General features: G+C 42.1%; 1 protein-coding gene across 2 annotated transcripts in view; it reads right to left on the bottom strand.

The window, feature by feature from the left end:
- The window catches only part of THBS4 (thrombospondin 4), a 41,067-nt gene extending 19,231 nt beyond the window's left edge, over positions 1-21,836 (bottom strand). Inside the window, exons 1-5 of one of the 2 annotated variants that reach the window (XM_081212722.1) lie at positions 21,543-21,836; positions 11,844-12,047; positions 5,207-5,454; positions 3,113-3,218; positions 43-137 (exon numbers count right to left, since the gene is read on the bottom strand). In XM_081212722.1, coding sequence (XP_081068848.1) covers positions 43-137; positions 3,113-3,218; positions 5,207-5,454; positions 11,844-12,047; positions 21,543-21,636 — 747 coding nt within the window. In that variant the 5' untranslated portion in view covers positions 21,637-21,836. Of the gene's footprint in view, positions 1-42; positions 138-3,112; positions 3,219-5,206; positions 5,455-11,843; positions 12,048-21,256; positions 21,381-21,542 lie in introns of those variants that run through there. The other variant, XM_081212721.1, reaches the window with a different exon arrangement.
- Between the last annotated feature and the right edge of the window lie 726 nt (positions 21,837-22,562).

Genomic DNA, 22,562 nt, shown 5'->3' with positions numbered 1-22,562 from the left:
GTGGTCAGCAAAGTAAGTATTATATAAACATGTGTCTTATACCTGCTGTCGGAGAAGATCTTTCACATCACCCAGTATTTGGTTCATTTGCATCATGTGACCTAATAACTGCCTGTTAAAGTCACTTGTAGAGACACCTATAATAAAATGAAAGTTATGAAAAAGTGTAATGTAGTAGTTCAGAAACTCAACAGTATTGACACTTATCTAACCTCCAAAGTACTTCATAAAAGTTCACAATTGCCTAGAATTTGGACCTCAGCAAACTTACCATCTGTCTCTACACATGTTTACTCCGAGATTCCACTAGTTTCAATAAGACTTATTTCCAGCTAGTTTATTATTAGTTTTGCAGCCATGCAGCCCTATCTTATGCATGCTTATTTGGAAATAAGTCCCACTGTTCAACTGAGGCTTACTCCCAAGCAGCCTTGGTCTAGTAGTTCAAGGACTGCATTGCAGCTTAAGGCCCAGCTCAACCTCTACAGAATCAAGTGATCGCTTAAATGTGTTAGCAAGCCATTCATGGATCAAGCGTTACCAACACCATCCTTGCACGTGCAGATGGCAGCAAAACTGGAAATGATGTCACCATCCACCAATGACAATGCCACTCATCAATGACACTCTGTATAATAAAATGTAGCCCGCCTTGAGGACTGTGTGGCCCTGAAAGGCAGTGTAGAAATACCCAAATAAACAAATGAATACATGCATGGAGGGAACTCTCAACACATGGCAATGGTGGGAACACTGACATGTCATCCCACCCCCTCCACATGCACACAATTAAAGTTGTTGAAAGAAACACTGGTGTTGTACTGACATTCCTCACAGCAAGCATGTAAAGAGTGGGCATCGTACACACATGAGCACATGCACATGAGGCCCCTGTGTGGCATTGGTGTTTGATGCAGCAGTCTTAAAGTGCAGAGCTCTCCTAAACAGAAGCAGCTGCTACAGAATTCTGTGCATTAAAATCCAAGACACACCAGCTCTCCCAAGATCAACCACCGATGACTTCATTTCAGCTAATACACAAAACACAAAAATGCCCATGCACTGATGATATGATTCTTTTCTCCCCAACATATGCTAAAGCAATCTAGTTTAAATTGTTTCTGGCCACTACTTTGATATCTGCTGAACAGGTTTACTAGAAAAAGGCTAGAAAACATGCCCATAGAACAATGCGAGCCAAGTCAATGCTTTTCTAAGAACATACGCATCTACTCTGAAAGGAGGATGAGCTTCTTTGCATGACTTCATACCTTGTTGGCATAGAGACAAAAGGCTCTGGTGCCCCTCCTTCAAGTCACTTCCCATCCTTATCCAGTGGTGCTTATTACAAGCCCCTGCTGCCATGCTGTCTGTCCTCAGAAAAGGAGGACAGGGAAAGGAAAGCCAGCTGACAGATAGACACTGAGAGATCAAGCTGCTATGAAGTGGCATTTGCCACGTTATGCAGACCTGTCCAAGATTAAACTCAGGGGGAAGCAGTGCTGTCAAAGGTCTATCTTTGCACAGGCCTTATTGGCTGGTGGATGCAATGTCACAAATCCAACTCCCCCAACATCCTTGGTGCAGTTTTCCAGCTCTTTTTGCACTGATTTCCCTCTTTAAAATGTAGCCTTATTGGAGTTCACTGATTGGGTCAGCGTTGCTCCGGGACAGGAGGAAGGAAGTCAAAATGACACCGAGTTGGTTCAAAGAAAGAGTTTATTCTGCTCTCCGGATAGCAGAAGTCCACAGCAAGTCCAAAGAAATGACAAGTTTCATGCAGTATTTATATCCTCCAGGCACCCTCTCCCTCCTTCCAACCACGTCAGCCTATGTATGCAGGTTGACATCACATATGTTCCTGCTCTGGTACTCTCAACCATAAAAGGGATTTCCTTCCTGCACTCCTGACCATAAAAGGATATTCCTGTTCCTACTCCTATCTTGGAGCAAAAGGTCACTACTTCCGAGAACATGCTCTGGCGTTAGTCCCAGACTTGGGTCTCCCCGTCATTTGTGGTCAGAACATAAGATATGTCTGTATCTGTTCTACTGGTAAAGTCAAGGCCAGTCTTGCCGTCAAACTGATAAGGGAGAGAGCTGTGTTCTTGTTTTGCATTTGCTCAACGGCTAAAGTTTATGCATTTTAGCTAAGGAGAAATGGGGATTTTGGTGCAGTTTCAAAATGCCTGCACAGTCAGTTTTGGGTTTGGGAAACCCATTCCTTCAAAAATAAAATAAAATAAAATAAACAAAAGCAGCAAAAAATGCTTAAATGCAGGTGGGGAGTTCATGCTGAGTTTCAAAACTTTTGAAAAAGATGAACACCTTGCCAGCGTTATGGGACTGAGCAAAAATAGCCTCCTAAAACTATTCATAAAATGGAGTTAAGTGAAATTCCAATAACAGCTTTTCCTCAGAGAACTCTCTTCTGAGAAATTTCCGCCTCCTGAAACTTGGGTGAAACTCTACTGACTATCCATGCAGGTTTGTGTGTTTTGCTGTTTCTTTAATGTTTCTGGTTTGGATTTAACCTATTTCCTAAGGCAGTTGCCTAAGGAACAAGAAGTCGATGGCACTGTTTATGTTTGGCCTGGTACAGAGGAGACTGAGAGGAGATACGATAGCCATCTTCAAATCTCTCAAGAGCTGTCACAAGGCAGATGGAGTGAGCTTGTTTTCGCCTGGTCTGGAGGCTAGGATCTGAACCAATGGATTCAAGTTACAAGAAAGGAGATCCCGACTAAACATCAAGAAGAACTGTCTGACAGTAAGAACTGCTCAACACTGGAACAGACTTCCATGAAAGATGATGGACTCTCCTTCCTTTTAAAGCAGAGGTTGGATGGCTATCTGCCATGTGTGCTGTAGTTGCAATTCCTTGCCTTTTTCTCATACGTCAATTGGAGAATTAAAGTACAACATCTGGTGTTGAGGGCAAGACGTGGCAACTCCACTGCTTAGTTACAGGAGACTTTCTTGGAAGGATGGTATATCTTTGCTTCCTCTTGCAGTACAGCTAGGATAAAAATAGTCACTAGGAAACCTGGTTATGCTCTGAATACAATATTACATATGGCCAAGCACATTTATTTTGTAATATAAAAACTACCTGGATATTGAACTGCTGGCTCAATCTGTGGAAGAAAACAGTCCTGGAGGCCAGCTACTTGGGACAATGACCCTTTTACTACTAGCTTCAGCTCCTCCAAAGTGTCCTGCAATGACAAAAGAGATTTGGAGGCATAACATTAGGAAGAGGTATCCCAGCTTCTCCTTTCGAAAGCTCACAACAGTTCAAATGCCTTTCATGACCTTCACAAACACAACAGGCAGCTGCAAGAACTTTTTTTAGGGGATGACGTACAAATGCTACTAACACAGAAGTCAGTAATATGTACATCTATATGTTGTATGAATGAAAATGTTCTTGCTGTAACAGTCATAGGAAAAGTTGCTTCCCAAGAACCTGAAGGATATGCATTTTGGTTATGACCAGCTAAGAAAACTTACATGTGCCCTGTATCTTAAAATACTGGTATCTTTACCAAACAGAGATTAGGTAGCTGCCCGTAGGGCAGAGTTCTTTGACCTTGTGTCTCCAGGTATTGATGGACTAGAACTCCCACCAACCAGCTTAGCCCAATGGTCAGGGGACTTGTAATCCAATATCTGGAGGCCCAAGGTTAAAGAAGGCTGCCTTAAAAGGTACAGGCCAGCCAGATTATTGTCCAAGACGGAATTTCATCTGGCTGGCTTGTTGTCAGGATAGAATGGGGCTATAGAGCTTTGGCCTCTGCCATCAGGACCTTGAGACACTAGAAGGTTATTCCTGAATCTCAGGTTGTGACCAACCTTGCACCACCCATCAGCCATAAAATAAGCAACTGCAAAGAAATTGATTCTTCACTTCCTGCCAGAAGGAACACTTGGCTCCTCTTGGGACTGCAGAGCTAAAAGAATGCACACATGAACATTATGATCCCATCCATCAGCCAGAGAATGAAGGGCTGCTGGGTTGTGCAGGTTTGGGGGCATGTCTCTATGTGCATTCTTCAATTACAATGATGATCATTTGATCAAAGGCAGGATATAGTAAATGTCAAACCAGGGGGAAAAAATCCATGTGCCACTGGTATTCCCCACTCCACCCCCGCTTTCTATCCATTGCATCTTTTTTTAAAGCAGAATGGGGTACTTTGCACATAGAATCATAGAACTGTAGAGTTGGAAGGGACCCCAAGGGTCATCTAGTCCAACCCCCTGCAGTGCAGGAATCTCAACTAGATCATACATGGCAGGTGGCCATCCAACCTCTGCTTTAAAAGGAAGGAGAGTTCGCTTTCTTTCAAGGGAGTCACTGATTTTTATCAAAAATAAATTAAAGTTGCTTTGTGCCAGAGGCAAAAGGAATACTGTGCATGCCTAGATGTTAGCGTAACTTTAAGTCAATTAACTAAAAGAGAAGTTGGTTTTCCTCATAAAAGTACACAGAGAGACAGGCTGAGTTTGAGATGCCAGAGTTGTTGAAAATAAAAGTTAGCAACCCTAATTGGTCTCCTTTCATATATGTAAGAAGTTCTCTAGTAAAAAAAAGTTAGGTAAAAGTAAAGGACGCCTGGACAGTTAAGTCCAGTCAAAGGCGACTATGGGGTTGTGGCGCTCATCTCGCTTTCAGGCTGAGGGAGCCAGCATTTGTCCACAGAAAGCTTTTCAGATCATGTGGCCAGCATGACTAAACCGCTTCTGGCGCTACCGTTTACCTTCCCACCGCAGCAGTACCTATTTGTCTACTTGCACTGGTGTGCTTTCGAACTGCTAGGCTGGCAGGAGCTGGGACAGAGCAACAGGAACTCACTCCATTGCAGGGATTCGAACCACTGACCTTCTGATTGGCAAGCCCAAGGGGCTCAGTGGTTTAGACCACAGCGCCACCCGCATTAGCAACCCTAATTGGTCTCCTTTCAGATATATAAGAAGTTCTCTGGTAGAGCCACAGAGCTCTTCAGTTGCAAGGGAAGGTTATACTCACGAATCAAGAGGACTGAGGGGAAGAACTTGACCGATGAACTCATGAATCTCACCTGCTCCCTCTCCACCCTGGGCCTGACAAATGAAGTGCATGTGTCTCCACCCAATCAGCAAGCACCCTGACATGAGAGGAGCTTCTGCATGAAGACTCCATCACTCCTCTACAGCTGCTCACCTGTGCTTTTTTCTGCAGTGTTCGTAACTCCACTGCCTCTGAGCTTTGTGACAGTCCTGAAAAGGCTTTAGGCAGATCTTGAATGGAATCCATCTGCACACAGTCCACGTACAATTCGGCTTTGCTGGAGCCACGTTGCAGGCCGCTTAGCCTGAGGAGGACTGAGCGGCGCTTCCCATCTGCCAGTGGCACGTTGCTGAAGATCACAGCATTTAACTTCCCATCGCTCCTCAAATATCGAAGGGAAACTAGAACAAAATAACATTATTGTAAGGCAAGAACACAGTATAATTGGTACACAGTGAAACCTCTGCCAATGGAGCAGGAAGTTTGCGGAAAGTTAAGGAAAGCCAGCTCAGCTTTTCTTGGTTTGATCGTGTCTGTTGCGACAGCTCTAGTTAACAAATCACTTGCAAATGCATATACCATGTGGAGTATTGTCCTAGATGCAGATAAAAATAAAATAGCTAACAAAGGGAGGGGGGCACCCGTCAGCTCCAGCTCTCTCCAGGATCACAGATGCACAGGTTGGGTGGTGGCCAAACGCAAAAAGAGGAAGGGCCTCCTGCAGCTTTAGAAGTTGTGTGGAGGTAGGAATTTCAACAGGGTTCCTTCTTCTACACAACTTTTATCTATCAGTCATCTGCTTGAGACATCTTTTGAAGACATCTTTTGCCCATGCCTTTGCCCGATCCATGAAACTGGTCCTTTTATGCATGCTACAACATCAGGCGAAAAATTTCTGCATAACAGAGGGTTGGACTAGATTATCCTCATGGTCCCTTCCAGCTTTACAGTTCCAGGCATTTCTGTACTTTTAGTCGCTGTTTAATTGTTTGTTTCATTGTGTATTTTTACATTTTATCAATGGGTTTTCATTTTAATTGTACTCTTTTACCACTTTAGTGTTTGCAACCCTGGGGTCCTTTGAGAGGAAGGGCAAGATAGAAATTTTAATGATGGTGATGATTAAAAGAAGCAATTTTGTGTTTCCTAGTATGTTAAAAAACCATTTAGATCTATTCTTATACAGTGGTTCCTTGGGTTACAGACGATTCAGGTTACAGACCCCGCTAACCCAGAAATAGTACCTCAGGTTAAGAACTTTGCTTCAGGATGAGAACAGAAATCGAACGGCGGCAGCGGGAAGCCCCATTAGCAAAAGTGGTACCTCAGGTTAAGATCAGTTTCAGGTTAAGAACGGACCTCCAGAACGAAGTTCTTAACCCGAGGTACCACTATATGTTAAGTGATATAGAAATGATCTTCTATAAATCACGAAGGTGTAGGAGCTCAGTTCTGTTTTGTATCTGGCCCTGAATTAGTTTCTGGTTCTCAGATTCCGTTTCATATTATTAAAGCAGAAATAGTAAGGACTGCAGCAGGGTTGGCTAAAGACATCTGGAAAGAAAACTCCAGAAAGTACCTCTCCCCATGCTAAATTATATGCAGTAACTGAACAACTTATAATTTCTTGCCCTTTAATGTAGCTGCATATTTGCTCCCTAAGGACCAAACTAGAAGTAACTTGTGAGATATCAGTTTGCTTTTTAGGAACTGGCCCCACTATCTCATGGATTAGATCTGCCCTGCTGGTTTGTTAAGCAAAGGTACAAAAGTTAAGACCACAGAGCATTTTATCTACTAAAAGCTGCTATGTAAGTGGCAGCCACATTAGAAGAACATTGAACATGTCTTGGGTTTTCCCCCCCTTCGAAAATAAAAGCAACTGAGGGAAGAAACAGGACTATGATAAGGGGGGGGGGGATTTAGCCCTTTCTCTGTGTACTGTAATCCTTGTAAAAATAAACCCTCCCCCTTGCATTATTTGCCCCAGGAACAAAGCTACCAGTGATCTCCTGTGCAGCCATGTGTTGTCAGGACCTGGGATGCAACAGACAAGAGGAATCTCTACTGCAGATTTCAAGATACATGAGCATTCTCCAGCTTTGAATCTGGCAAGCCCTATAAGAAAGATCCTGCATCTTGTGATAGGAGCAAGACTGGATAAATCCAGCAGAGAATGAGAGAAAGATAGATAAAGGAAAGGGGTGGAAGAGCTCACAATTGGCCAATGGCCACGAGACAGGATTGCCGGAGGGCAGCTGGATTGGATGGAAGATCAAGGTTCATCTGAGGGGGTGGAATACTTTTTTGGGAGAGCAGAGGGGGAAATGCTTGCTAGGAAGGACCAAAGACATTATTATATTTAAACCATCTGTGTTGCTGCACTCTTCCACTGCAGCAAAAGTTTGAATTTAATGGTGCCAATGGACAATGAAGACTTCAGTCGTTTTCACTGTGGAGAAAACCAGAGTCCCTGCTGCTTTGCTTATGAAAGGCAGTAAAAAAAGGTTTCAATTTAGGATACCAGAAATCCTGTTGGATATTTGATTAGGCTTCAAAGAGCTGTTGTTAAGTGAGCACACACAACTTTTAAAGAAAATGCTATTTTTAAAAGATGGGCAGTCTTTTCTCAGAGTGTATATCCAGGTGAGAAGGTCAGGAGAGAGGGAAAAGTAGACATGGATGTATCTGGGGAGTCTGCAGCATATATTTTGATGGATTAGCATATGTTTTTGTGATCACTGTCCACTTCTGGAACACTATTGACTTGGTTAAAAAATACTTTCATTTCTTCACTTTTTTTTAAAAAAACAAGTCCTTATGGTTTGGGAAGAATGAAAAGGATGCAGTTTTAGTATTTTAATGCATTAAATTCAATAGTAAATTACAAATTCAGTAGTCAATTGATAAATCACAGAATCGCAGAGCAGCATTTTAGTGAAGACCTTCAATGCAATAGCCAAGAATTTATTCGTTCCTTATTAACAGAACTATAGCATTAGCCCTGAACCACCATCAATTGTTTATACTTGTACAAATGTAGTGGTGAAGGCTGGTTGCAGAATAATCCCTAAATTCCTAATCCCTAAATTGCAGCTACGGTGGTACCTCTGGTTATGCACTTAATTCATTCCAGAAGTCTGTTCTTAACCTGAGGTACCACTTTAGCTAATGGGGCCTCACGCTGCTGCCGTGCTGCCAGCGCAAGATTTCTGTTATCCTGAGGTAAAGTTCTTAACCCAAGGTACTACTTCCGAGCTAGCAGAGTCTGTAACCCAAAGTGTTTGTAACCCGAGGTACCACTGTACTTCCTTTAGACGTTATGTGGCAATGGAGACAATGAAATTAACCTTATTACAAGCAGCTTTTAGCCTGCCTTCTAAGCCAGTGGTTCCCAAGCTCCTCACCCACCTGCCCTAGGAAGGACCACTTGAAAATTGCTACTGGTTTTGGTGGATCACCTGTTGTAGCAATTACAGTGCACTGTGCTATATGCTGTATGATTTGTAACTTTATTTTTATAGTTTCTTTTTTATAATACAGTAAAATACAACAGAAGTAAAAGACGCAATAAAATACAATTGAAAATAAATATTAATATTAAAGAGAAACTGATGGACCACTGGTGGTCCACAACCAGTTTGGAAACCCATGTTCTAAGAGAATTCTTCTTCTCTTTTAGGAGAGCGAGGGTGAAATCATCATGAAGGACAATGCAGTTATGAAACCGAGAAGGCCAGATTGCAAGCGGATTCTGCTTTAATATGTTGCAATCCTAAGGGAAACAAGTGAAGAGAGAGATGGCGGGGAGAGAAATGTTCTGGAATAGCAAAACATCACAGAGGAAAAAAGGTACCAAACTCTTGTATTTTTAAAGGGTTCCTTGAGTGCATATGTAGATATATTGGTATAAAACTGTTCTGCCATACTAAAAACAAGCAAACTTGAATTTTTAAAATATTGCTCCTGGCAATGGCAACAGGCATTGGCAGTCAGACTACACAACTCAGATGGTCATGTCCCTGCTGAGCTGCCATAAATTACTGCTGTAAGTAACCATAGCAATTGTTGTTATACAATTCCATTCACCATATAGATGGGTTTATGAAACATTTCTGTGTCCTTCTGCTGTGCTGAAGAAGAATTCCATGAAACAGTGGGTATATCCGGAATCACTGTTCACTGCGTCTGTTCACGGACCACTTTGGCAACGTTGGACGTCATAAAACAAAGCTTTACGGCTTGTTTTCACCAGATAAGACTCTGACCCATTGCTTCTTTCAGAGACTTGCATAGCCCACAAAGACTTTCAGAGACCTATAAGACTTATGTTTATTTGGTTCTATGTTTTCAAGAGAATCCCATCAAGAGTGCATAATCTGTGACTTTCAGAGATTTAGAAGATTTCTATAAATTACTGCTGGCCTGCACCTGGCTTGGTGGACCACAAATGGTGCATTATCATGGCCAGACTATCTCTGTCCAAGAATCACCACAGTTGACGTAACAGCTAGAGCTGGTAAAAGGCACTTCTAGCAACTGAGGCTACCTGAGCTTCCAGCAACAAAGATGGATCCAGGGCCCCCCCCACAAACCCTGAATGTGTTTTTCCAGAGTAGGTGCAACCCCATTGAGAATAGGCAACTGGCCAATCTTCTGGACATGGGAATCACCAACCCAGTGCCTCCGTATTCACAGGGTTCAAGCTCAGTTCATTAGCTCTCAGATCATATTTGCATTAATTTTTATATGACTAACATTTTGTTCTAAAGCAAAACGCATGTTCTTTATTTGCTGATTTATAACAAACTTATTTATAACAATTTATTAATTATCATCATCATCATCATCACATTTCTAAACCACCCTTCAATCTGAAGGTTTCCCGGGTGATATACAACTATTCCATTAAACAAAACATATCAAAACATCAAAATTAAAAGGAGAAAAGGGAATTTCAGTAGAATATAATTACAACAGAAGTTAGATTACCTTACATACTTTTCCAATCCCCCCACAGCTTGAAGAAGCAAATGAGTCTTCACTTGACATAGTAAGGATGCCAGTGGAGTGGGGGAAATGTATCTTCAGTGGAACTGAGTTCCATAACTAGGATGCCACAACAGATAGAAAGCCATGAATTGCTTGACTGTAGAATGGACCATGCGCACCAATAGAAACACTAGCAGGGCCTCTCCTACAGACCTTATTGCATGGGACAGCAGATAATGGGAGACACTCCTTCAAATATTTGGGCTTCAAATATAGGGATTTATACTTCAGAAGTAGTCCTTGTAGCAAATCAGGATCCTGTGCAGCTCTTTAAGGATCTGTGTAATATTATCCTATTTTGTTGTGGCATTTATTAATCTAGCAGCTACATTCTGCAGCTGCTGCAACTTCTGGAACATCTTCAAGGGCAGTTCCATGTAGAGCTACCTATGAGGTTACTAGAGCATGTAGTACTGTGGCTGGAGTACTGCAGTCCAGATGCAGTTGTGGGTAGTGAATGAATTGGAAATAGGCACTCTTGCTACTGAGGTCACTTGGGCTTCAAATGACAATATTGGTTCTAGAAGCAACCCCAGACTATCCCTTTAGGCAGCAATCCTACACCAACTTGGCTGGGAGAAAGCCCCATTGGCTTCAATGGGGCTCACTCTGAGCAGATATATACAGGATTGCAATGTTAGCCTGCAATCCTGTGCATGCTTACTTGGGATTAAGTTCCATTTAACTCAGTGGGGTTTACTTGTATAGAACTGCACTTGATCCAACCAAATGCATTTTAAAAGGCTCACCTTTTAGTCAATCAAAAGTTTTTAAATCTGTTAGTCTAACCAATCACTAACGAGTTGCAGCCCCAATTTAAAGGCAATTTAACTAAACGTTTCTTTAATTGGTTAGCATGCAATTTTAGTTAGTAGGTTTATTCTAATTGCACAACCATTTCTCCCTTTGTAGATAACACCGCACATTTTTCATGCTGTACATTCATGAATTTACCATAGCATGGCAGAGTTCCACACAAGTCAGTGCTATGGCTCTAAACAAGCGCATTCCACTCAGCCAAGAGCATTTTCTGTCATGTGGCTGATTTTATAAGGCCTTTGCAACAGGAATGTTTATCTTGCACAGTCAAAGCTAAACTTCGGGATCAACTAAATTAAGTTCCCATCTTTCATATGCTGAATGCAGCATGTGCGTGTATCTATCAAATTCCTCAGTAATTTGAAACAGTGATTTCCCAAAGGGGAAAAAGGAAGAAAGAAAAACCTTTGACTTGGTTCTTTGAGAACCATTCATCACTGCCAGTGGGAAGTTCGCTGGCAGAAAGATGCCAGCCCCCATCTCCCAACATGGGGAATCAAGGCTGTTCAAGAACACAGAGACAGGATGTTGCCATAAGCTAATTCTCGTACCTCTCTGAAGCGTGGAATGCAATGAGTATGCAAGCAGGCAATAAAAAGCAGTAGCAAAGTGTTGGAATTGTATTTACATTAGCTTTCATTCCTAGTCTCAGTACTGATAAGATTCCAATACTGCGATAAACTCTGAGCACCAGAATTTAAGAAGGATATTAAGCAGCACAGAAGTATTCAGGAGGTGTTTAAGAGGATGGTAAAAACAATTCCAGGAGTAAACATTAATTAAATGAATTAAAACTTCACCAAAAAATGTAAGCTAATTGTAGAAGATTTGTGTGAGAGACCTTCTTCAGAATATGCCCAATAAAATCACATCTATTCATTGCTTTCACACACACACACCCGACTTTTGCAGGACTTACCTTTATTCACCCGTCCCATAACTGTGAATTCAAAATATTTTCTGTTTTCAGTGGAGGAATATAGCCCAAATACAACAGCTGTGCTTTTGGGTTGCAGTCTGAATGTCGACAGCACGTAAATTTCATTCAGTGTAGGATCGGCCAGTGTCTGTTGCAAGAAGGTTTTTACTAGCCTCTGGTTGGGTGTAGAAAGAAGATCAAAAACTATAAAGAGATAAGAAGGATTTCACTAAGTTGGTTATTATAAATAATATACAAGTGGGACTTCAATAAAATGGTGCAGTTTGTCCTTGCAACAGGAACGCTCCTGTAGCATGACAGAAGCCTGTAATTTTATCAGGATAAGTTGTTTGTTGTTTACTGCTGTAACAATTGTTTTCTCAAAATGTATTTTCTGTACCATGAAAAATAAATAAAAACAAAACCACAAATGCTCCTGTTTCAGTTTCTGGCCAAACAGCTATGTCCTCCTCCAGGAAATTCCATTTCACCTCCAGTATCACCCCCAACTTTGCATTTCCCCTTGCCCAAATGCCAAGCTGAGCATTTAAGGGCTGATTTAGTTCAATGAGAGAAATGGAGCTCTGCAGCTGCAGATTCAAACTGCCTCAAGCCACCTTAGTTGGTGTGAGTCATAGCTCAGTGAGTGGTAACCACATGGTTTGCTTGTGGAAGGTCACAGATTAAATCCCAGCCATCTTCTGTTACAAGTACAGTACAGTATCTTTCAGGTGGCCTGTTTGGGAACACCTTGAAGCTGTGGACAGTTTCACCTGTAGTACCAAACAAGAAAGATTTATGGTCTGACTCACCACAAATCAGAATCATCTGTTCTTTCGGAAGAACTTACAAGAAATTCCTCCTTGGGCTGGCTTTTAAAGAGGTGAGATTTTATTCTGTTTCGCTAAAAGGAAAGCTTTTTTTTTTTCTTGGTCTGAGTATTTGAGATGGAGGTGGCTACAGGTACAAATAAATCAATAAATTTCCAATGATTATTAGTGTTATTTAAAATCTCCCTTCACTAACCCAACTGTGTTGAAAGAATAAAGAGTGTTAAGAGACATATCACCAATCTCCTGGTGAAAAGTACATCAGGAAGATGGGAAACATTTATACATCATAAGCGGTTATGCTTATTTTATGCTTGTTGCTTAATTGATTGCAATAATTTATTTGTTAGATTGCTTCAAGTCTGATCTGGAAAAAAGTTTAAGTCTAATGACCTTACTAATTGTAGTCAAATTAAAATGCGTTCCTTCTGGATATACAGCTCTTTGAATTAAACTCATGTGACTTCATAGATGCCAAGAATCAAATTAAACTTTGTTTTTTCAGGAATTAACATGGTGCTAGCTCCCTGACCAAACTGTACTCATATGTAAGACACAGTGTGGATACTGTTGCCTGCAAGCTTACCCTGTAGGTGGTACATTTTTCACAGCAGACAGGACTTATTTCTGGCTCTGGGTGGAGACACTCTGGATTTAGCTAAAGAGCACAGTTCTGCTGGATGGTATTTTGCTGAAGTGAGTGATCACTGAATATACAAGGTTATAAAACTATTTGCTTATTAAAAGTGCCATATAAAGAGACAGTAGTGAACAAAGGCCAGATATTTGTAAAGAATGATAAAACAGCAGAGCACACACATTTAGAAGCAAAAACTAGGTCTTGGCTTTTTGATTCAACTAGAGAAAGAAGAGGAAAAGTTGAGAAGAGCCAAAGGGCCCTGGGATACAAGCAAATGGTTAGATACTATTTGCAGATTTATGCAAGCAAGTCTTTGTGCTGCTGGCTTGCACATTCCCCTCTCTTACATCACACATATTATAACACAATGAAATACAAGCGCTTCACATGGAAGTCTGCGCATTGTTGAAAGGTTTCTGGGATTCCTTCTCCAAAAGCAGGAGAAAATTGATACAAATTGAGCTTTCATTGGCTTCCATTTAGGGCAAGGGTGGAGAACCTGTAGCTTTTCAGATGCTGTTAGACTCCAGCTCCCATCAGCCTCAGCCAGAACGGTTAGGGATGATGGGTGTTGTCATCCAAAGGTATCTGGATGGTCATGTGTTCCTCATACCTGAAACAGAGCACCTGTTGCACACACTATGTTTATGTGTGTGGTAGAGTGTGCTTATTCCTTAACTATGCTGTATCTTCATCAGGATGTGTGAGACCAGGCCTCTGGTTTCAATCCTATGAAGATGGTAAATTGTTGCCTAGATTTATCCAATAGCAGAGTGCTAATTTACCACAATGTAATAATCCTGCCATGTGGTGTGGATTATTTAACATATATCTACACCTGGCTGAAAATCTGGCGAGGTAAAATTATTTCCATCAGTTGGCAGCTTGTTACAGATAACCAATTTACTAAGTGGATTTAAATGGACGCCATGTCAAATTGCCTTTGGGTAAAGGGTCTTCTGAAGCCACACACTTAGCAGTGCTTATTTGAAGAACTAACTGCTGACATTCACAGAGGTTAATTATCACAGAAGGGCTGAACATCTACAAAAGCTTATTAGCCTGCAAGTGTACACAGAATGCATGACTTCCCAGAGTGAATTAAACCAATTGTTCATGCACTCCAACAGCCACCTGGACACAGACTGGTAGCTTTAGAAACAGATTCTCAAACTTTTCCAGAATGATGAGCCTCCAACTCAAAATAGGAGGGGTGTGGGGTGGCTAGCTTTTCCAAGTGTAGTTTATGATGGGACCATGATGCATTGGAAACTTAAAAGCACAACCCACACAACTTTTAATGCTCATTGATTTCAAAGGAAAATAACAAAGGACCTCAAACTGCAACTCTTTACTCACTTACATGGGAGTAAGCCCCAGCAGACTCAATGGGACTAACTTCTGGGTAGGCATGTATAGGATTGCACTGCTTCACTATAGTAGGATTACCCCTTTATGAAATAATGTCATTTCATTGGATCATTATTCTCTAACAAAGTATATTTTTCCAAAGGTTCTTTATGATTTTAAGGAGCTTTTGTTAAATAAAAGGTACAGATTCCTTTGGAATAATGCTCCTGACAGTTTATGTCATTCCAGTGCCTTCAAAATCGAGTCCTTTTAGACTTTGTACTTTGTCTTTAAATATTTTCCTGTCCCGTTTCCACCTTCTGTTTCTGCTCTATTAACAGTGCAGGTCTCTACCTGTCTACTCAGAAGTAAATCCTATTGAGTTTAATTAAGGGAGGTTACTCCCAGATATGTAGGGACTGCAGTCTCATTATCTTGTTTCACTAGCAACCGCCTGTACTTAAATTTAGGAAACCATAATGAAGCAATTAAGACAAAACTAAAAACCCTTCACAGCGGACAATCTTACTGTTGCAAACTTCTTTGAGGATTGTGGGCACACTCACCATATGGCCAATGATAGCTTTTTCAGATTCTTATGGGGGGGGTCTAAGTCTCCTGAATCAAAACAAAACCCTCTTTCCCATATCTGCTCTGTTAGAACACCAGATTTTTTTCCCCCAATTCAAGTGAGGTTAAAGCAATGCAGCCCCAGAATGGTGAGAAGGCAGCTACAGTTCAGGAAAATCAATGGGAAAACCCCGACTGCACACGTTTTTAGATAGATGTTAGGGTTTGTAATATTGTTGTTTCAAATCTTGTACATATTTGCTATGCACGCACCCTTAATTTCTTTTAAAAATAATATAATAGGCTTCAAAGGTTAACTTTATAATAAAACAATGTAATTTATAACCAAACTTTTGAAGTGTTTCCCTAAATTCATGTTTTGCAGTTGGTCATAGGCATATTGTTTTTCTCTGATAATTCCCCCCCCCCCAATCTCTGCTCCATACTAACCCCCTCCAGCAAGTGGATTGGGGTTTAAGATTGCTCTGCAATATTTATAAATCATCCTTAATCCAGCGGGTGGGTGACCACAAGCTTAACGTGAGTCAACAGTGTGATGCAGCAGCAAAAAAAGCTAATGCTATTCTAGACTACATCAAGGGAAGTAATAGTACCACTCTATTCTGCCTTAGTCTAAACCACAGAGCCTAGGGCTTGCCGATCAGAAGGTTAGCGGTTCAAATCCCCACAACAGGGTGAGCTCCCGTTGCTTGGTCCCAGCTCCTGCCAACCTAGCAGTTCGAAAGCACGTCAAAGTGCAAGTAGATAGATAGTTACCGCTCCGGCAGGAAGGTAAATGGCGTTTCTGTGCGCTGCTCTGGTTCACCAGAAGCGGCTTAGTCATGCTGGCCACATGACCCGGAAGCTGTAGGCCGGCTCCCTCAGCCAGTAAAGTGAGATGAGCGCCGCAACCCCAGAATCGTCTGTGACTGGACCTAACAGTCAGGGGTCCTTTTACCTATTCTGCCTTAGTCAGACCACACTTGGACTACTGTGTCCAATTCTGGGCACCATGATTTAAGAAGGATGCTGACAAGCTCGAAAATGTGCAAAGGGCAACCAAGATGATAAAGGGTCTGGAAACTAAGCCTTATGAGGAGCGCTTGAAGGAGCTGGGTATGTTTAGCCTGGAAAAGAGGAGACTGAGAGGAGATATGATAGCCATCTTTAAATATTTTAAGAACTGTCACATGGGGGGAGGAGCATGCTTGTTTTCTCCTGCTCTGGATTCCTCACTGGCCTTGCAGACAACTTCATTGTCCAGAAAGTGGGAGAAGCAACAAGAGGAACAGCCATTTTAGATCTGGTCCTAACCAATGTTGATGACCTGGTTAGTGGGGTAGAAGTGGAAGGATCATTAGGCGCGAGTGATCATGCTCTTCTGAAGTTTACTATACAGCGGAAAGGAGCAGCCAAGCATACTAGGACTCAATTTCTTGACTTTAAGAAAGCCGACTTCATAAAACTTAGGGAAGTGCTGGGTGAGATCCCATGGACAGTAATACTAAAAGGAAAGGGAGTTCATGATGGCTGGGAGTTTGTTAAGAGGGAGATACTAAAAGCACAACGTCAGGCAATACCAATGAGAGGGAAACATGGAAGGTGCCTAAAGAAGCCAGGGTGGCTATCAAAAGAACTTTTAACTGAATTAAGATTAAAAAAGGATGTGTACAAAAAATGGAAAGGGGGGGAAACCACCAAAGAGGAATTCAAACAAATAGCCAGCACGTGTAGACACAAAGTCAGAAAAGCTAAAGCACAGAATGAACTCAGGCTTGCTAGAGAGGTTAAAAGCAACAAAAAAGGCTTTTATGGGTATGTTCGTAGCAAAAGGAAGAACAAAGAAACAGTTGGGTCACTCAGAGGAGAAGATGGTGAAATGCAAACAGGGGACACAGAAAGGGCTGAACTCCTCAATTCCTTCTTTGCCTCAGTCTTCTCCGATAAAGAAAACAATGCCCGACCTGAAGAATTTGGAGCAAATGATTCAGCAAAGGAAACACAGCCCAGAATAACTAAGGAGATAGTACAAGAATACTTGGCTAGTTTAGATGTATTCAAGTCTCCAGGGCCAGATGAACTGCATCCAAGAGTATTAAAAGAACTGGCAGATGTGATCTCAGAACCACTGGCAGTCATCTTTGAGAATTCCTGGAGAACAGGCGAAGTCCCGGCAGACTGGAGGAGGGCAAATGTTGTCCCTATTTTCAAAAAGGGGAAAAGAGAGGACCCAAATAATTACCGCCCAGTCAGTCTGACATCAATAGCAGGGAAGATTCTGGAGCAGATCATTAAGCAAACAGTCTGTGAGCACCTAGAAAGGAATGCTGTGATCACCAATAGTCAGCATGGATTTCTGAAAAATAAGTCATGTCAGACTAACCTGATCTCGTTTTTTGACAGAATTACAAGCCTGGTAGATGAAGGGAACGCAGTGGATGTAGCCTACCTTGATTTCAGCAAGGCATTTGACAAGGTGCCCCATGATATTCTTGTAAAGAAGCTGGTAAAATGCGGTCTTGACTATGCTACCACTCAGTGGATTTCTAACTGGCTGACTGACCGAACCCAAAGGGTGCTCATCAATGGTTCCTCTTCATCCTGGAGAAGAGTGACTAGTGGGGTGCCACAGGGTTCTGTCTTGGGCCCGGTCTTATTCAACATCTTTATCAATGACTTGGATGATGGACTCAAGGGCATCCTGATCAAATTTGCAGATGACACCAAACTGGGAGGGGTGGCTAACACCCCAGAGGACAGGATCACACTTCAAAACGACCTTGACAGATTAGAGAACTGGGCAAAAACAAACAAGATGAATTTTAACAGGGAGAAATGTAAAGTATTGCACTTGGGCAAAAAAAATGAGAGGCACAAATACAAGCTGGGTGACACTTGGCTTGAGAGCAGTACATGTGAAAAGGATCTAGGAGTCTTGGTTGACCACAAACTTGACATGAGCCAACAGTGTGACGCGGCAGCTAAAAAAGCCAATGCAATTCTGGGCTGCATCAATAGGAGTATAGCATCTAGATCAAGGGAAGTAATAGTGCCACTGTATTCTGCTCTGGTCAGACCACACCTGGAGTACTGTGTCCAGTTCTGGGCACCACAATTCAAGAAGGACACTGACAAACTGGAACGTGTCCAGAGGAGGGCAACCAAAATGGTCAAAGGCCTGGAAACGATGCCTTATGAGGAACGGCTAAGGGAGCTGGGCATGTTTAGCCTGGAGAAGAGGAGGTTAAGGGGTGATATGATAGCCATGTTCAAATATATAAAAGGATGTCACATAGAGGAGGGAGAAAGGTTGTTTTCTGCTGCTCCAGAGAAGCGGACACGGAGCAATGGATCCAAACTACAAGAAAGAAGATTCCACCTAAACATTAGGAAGAACTTCCTGACAGTAAGAGCTGTTCGACAGTGGAATTTGCTGCCAAGGAGTGTGGTGGAGTCTCCTACTTTGGAGGTCTTTAAGCAGAGGCTTGACAACCATATGTCAGGAGTGCTCTGATGGTGTTTCCTGCTTGGCAGGGGGTTGGACTCGATGGCCCTTGTGGTCTCTTCCAACTCTATGATTCTATGATTCTATGGAGGGTAGGACTCGTACCAATGGCTTCGAGTTATAAGAAAGGAGATTCCAACTAAACATTCAGAAAAACTTTCTGGCAATAAGAGCTGTTCTGCAGGCTCCCATGAGAGCCTCTCCTTCCTTGGATGTTTTTAAACAGAGTTCAGATAGCCATCCGTCATGAATGCTTTAGCTGAGGTTCTTGCATTGCAGGGGGTTGGACTAGATGACCCTCGGGGTCCCTTCCAACTCTACAGTTCTATAGTTCTAGGGAGGCATACATTAGGTTAATAGATACGATAATACAGCTCAAAAAAATTAACCTACATGCATCATCACAATATGCATCATCACAACATATTCAACATTCTACTCATTGAAATAATTCCGCTTGGGAAGCATGAAAGAGATTCTTTTCCATTGCATTCCATTTATTTTAGATTTCATTCTTACTCATACCTACAGCCTTTGGGTAATGCATGAAAGGAGTCAAGGTGGTTCAGTTGATTAACTGATTAATTTCGAACGAATGATTCTTTAGTGTCTTCACAATCTATCATCACACAGCCCACTAAACAGCTTGAATTTAAAAACATGCCCTTTCTGCAAAGGTAATTAGCACCAGCGGTGCATTGTGCCTACATGGGAAAATCAAAACCATAAAAATGTGATCTGCAAACAGGTATCAGCTACAAAAACCGTTCATCCCCATTTTCAACAACAATACTATGCTCTTGTCCTTGTAATATTAACAACACAGAAACGTATGAGACACTACTGTTTAAATCAAATCATATACAGTAATGAATGCCAATTCAAAGCTGAATAATTATCCCCATCTGGAATCAATATTAAAATATCTTCAGGAACACCATCCTAATCAGAGGTAAATTACATTGGATGTATCTAAGGCTGTCCCTCTGCTTATTAAAGGCTCTTTGACCCAACAGTGGGGTTTTGACACTGGAATGGGGTTGCAAACTATTTTCACTAATTCACCCTTCCCTGGTAGCTCCTTATACTGTTCCAGTGAGTCTCCCAACCCCTGGGAGCAGATTGGGAACAGATGAGGGCTGCAGCTGTTGAGGGTGAATATGTAAAAATCACATTCCTTACCTTTTCTGCTAACAGACGCCTCTGCTGCATCAAGCTGTCTTCTGTCACTAGATAAAATCCCAAGTTTAATGGAATTTAATCACTAGCATGTTTAGGGCTGTGTACACACCAAATTTGTGAAGCACATTTAAATTAGTGCACACACCCCAAAGAATCCTGATAGCTATAGTTTAGAGGCTGCAGATACTCTTACTGAATGAGGTTCATAATATGTCTAGCAAGGATTTTACAGGTGTGGTGCTGACTTTATGTGGAATTGCCACCCCAATGAAGCCCACAGGATCAGACATTTGGCTGAATTCAGACATTTGGCTGAATTCAGGCGAGCATTTGGCATGCACATACACACACACACACACACACACACACTCTTCACAAGGAGTTCAGAAGCTTTCACTTCCATTTTTGATTATCTGCAGTTTGTCTTGCTATCTGAATATGACAAACTGACTTAGCCGATTTGTCTGAAACAAATTAATTTCAAACCTTAAGTTATAAAACTACCTTGTATCAACAAACAATAGTTGAGATTAACCTTGCAGTTGCATCAGGAGAGGAGAAGGAGGGGGTGAAGAATGAGAGTTCATGGGTCAACTAGGCTTCTTTCTCTTACAAAGAACATAGTTTATTATGATGTGTCGATGCAACAAATATATGATTTCATATAACCCTGGCTTTTTCAAGTAGCATTTAAGCTAAATTGAAGTTGATTTATTTGATCCTGGTCAGGCTTTTGTTTGTTTTCGTTGACCCCGGTTGTTATTATTGCAACTTTTGTTGTTGTTTTGCTTGTGCTGTACTGTTTTTCATTGCTAGTTTGTTCAATTTTTGATTTGATTTGTTGTTTTGTCTTTACAAGGTAAAGTGGCATATATATATATATATATATATATATATATATATATATATATATATATATATGAAAAAATAATATCTGATACTGTATTCACATCATTGCTACTCAAACAGGCTAGAACCCTACATACTGTAAATATTAAAGCAACAGATGTTTCCATTCCTAGGCAAGAGAGTAGGAAAAGAGCAGAGGTAAATCAAGATAAAAGTACCCCCTTGTGCTCCTACAGATCTTTTTGAAGGTTTGAGTGTCTCAAGAATCTGTGGAATGTGTTTCCACATATACAAGAATCAAACCTTTTTTTAAAAAAAAGGGGGGCTTTACTATCCTTATTCTAAACAAATCCCTTCAAAAGAAAAGCATCCAATGATTCTGATTTTGCTTTATCAAAAATTCAGTTCTAAAGGAACTCCTTAAACTTACGGTTTCATAACTGCGCAGTTACCATCACCCATTACAAAGGTGGCTTTAAAAACTAACCTCTTTTGTCAAGTCTGCTTAAACTCCAGCTGCTCCTTTTCGTTTGCCTCAAGAGATGGATTTGGGGCACCCCATCAGAGGCTGCAAGTTGCTGCCATATGTTTCCCATCAAATCTCCCGTTTCTGGACAAGAAACTCTCTCTTAATCCTGGTGGGAACTCCACCGTCGGCCACCTATTCCCTATCCTTGCCTTCTGTAAAGTTCAGCTCCATCGAGGGAAACGAGAGGCTCCCCCCCCCCCCCCCGCTTTTTGGACGCCTCCAAGTTGGGACTGTTGCTTCTTACCTTGAGGCGAAGGCGGCTGAGCGTGAGTGGCTCCGCCGGGGCAAAGCTGCAGGGCAATCTGCAAGAGGAGGAAGGCGGCTTTGCGCTTGTTCATCCTGCCCAGCAGTCCAGCGAAGGGAGAGAGATGCCCAAAACCTGTGGCTGAGAAGCTGCTGCTGTTCACTCGAGGCTCGCCTCGGATAGAGAGAGGGATGCGCGCGGGATCTGTTCTTTAGGAGAAAGGCATGGAGGCGCGCGGCGCTCTGGAGGCTCCTACCTGTTGCTCGGACACCGGCTCACTGAACTGCAGCAGCCCCGACCGGAGCTGTTTAAATGGGAGAGCAGGCAGACCCTAAGCCGGGCTGCGAGAGGCGGAGCGAAAGGGACCGGGGCCGCGAGCCATTGGCTGCCACGGGCGAGGCTCGCGCTGCCTCAGGACTGGGAGGAGGCGCTAAGGAATCTTTGCAAAGGGCAGGAAAAGCGCGAAGAAGCCTCCCAGCTCTCCCAACTTCCATCCAGTCCCAATAGGTTTGTGCCAAATAATAGGTACAACACGCTCAGGCACTCTGGGAGCAGCCTGGGCGCAAAGTCCTTCTCCAAATCTCATACCTATCTGTCGATCTTGATGCTGTGATCATTGTGAATGGGGAAAAAATATGGCTGTGCATATATAAAATGACATTTCTTTGCATTATTTATATTTGTTTTTATTATACGGCCATCATTCCCACCTTCCCTGTGAGGTGCTCGAGGTGGCGCATGTGGTTCTCCCTTTAGGAGCGCCCTCCCACCAGATATCAAAGAGAAAAACAACTACCAGACTTTTAGAAGACATCTGAAGGCAGCCCTGTTTAGGGAAGCTTTTAATGGTTGACGGACTATTGTATTTTAATATTTTGTTGGAAGCCGCCCAGAGTAGCTGGGGATATCCAGCCAGATGGGCAGAGTATAAATTTCTTAATATTAATAATAATATTTTAGCATCACCACAGCCCTATGAGGTAGTTGAGGCTGCAAGATGCCAATGGGGCCAAGGGAGTT

The sequence above is a fragment of the Podarcis bocagei genome (assembly GCF_964188305.1).
Source record: "Podarcis bocagei genome assembly, chromosome: 11".
In the NCBI taxonomy this organism is placed as follows: Eukaryota; Metazoa; Chordata; class Lepidosauria; order Squamata; family Lacertidae; genus Podarcis; species Podarcis bocagei.
This window is presented reverse-complemented; position numbering and strand designations above follow the sequence as displayed.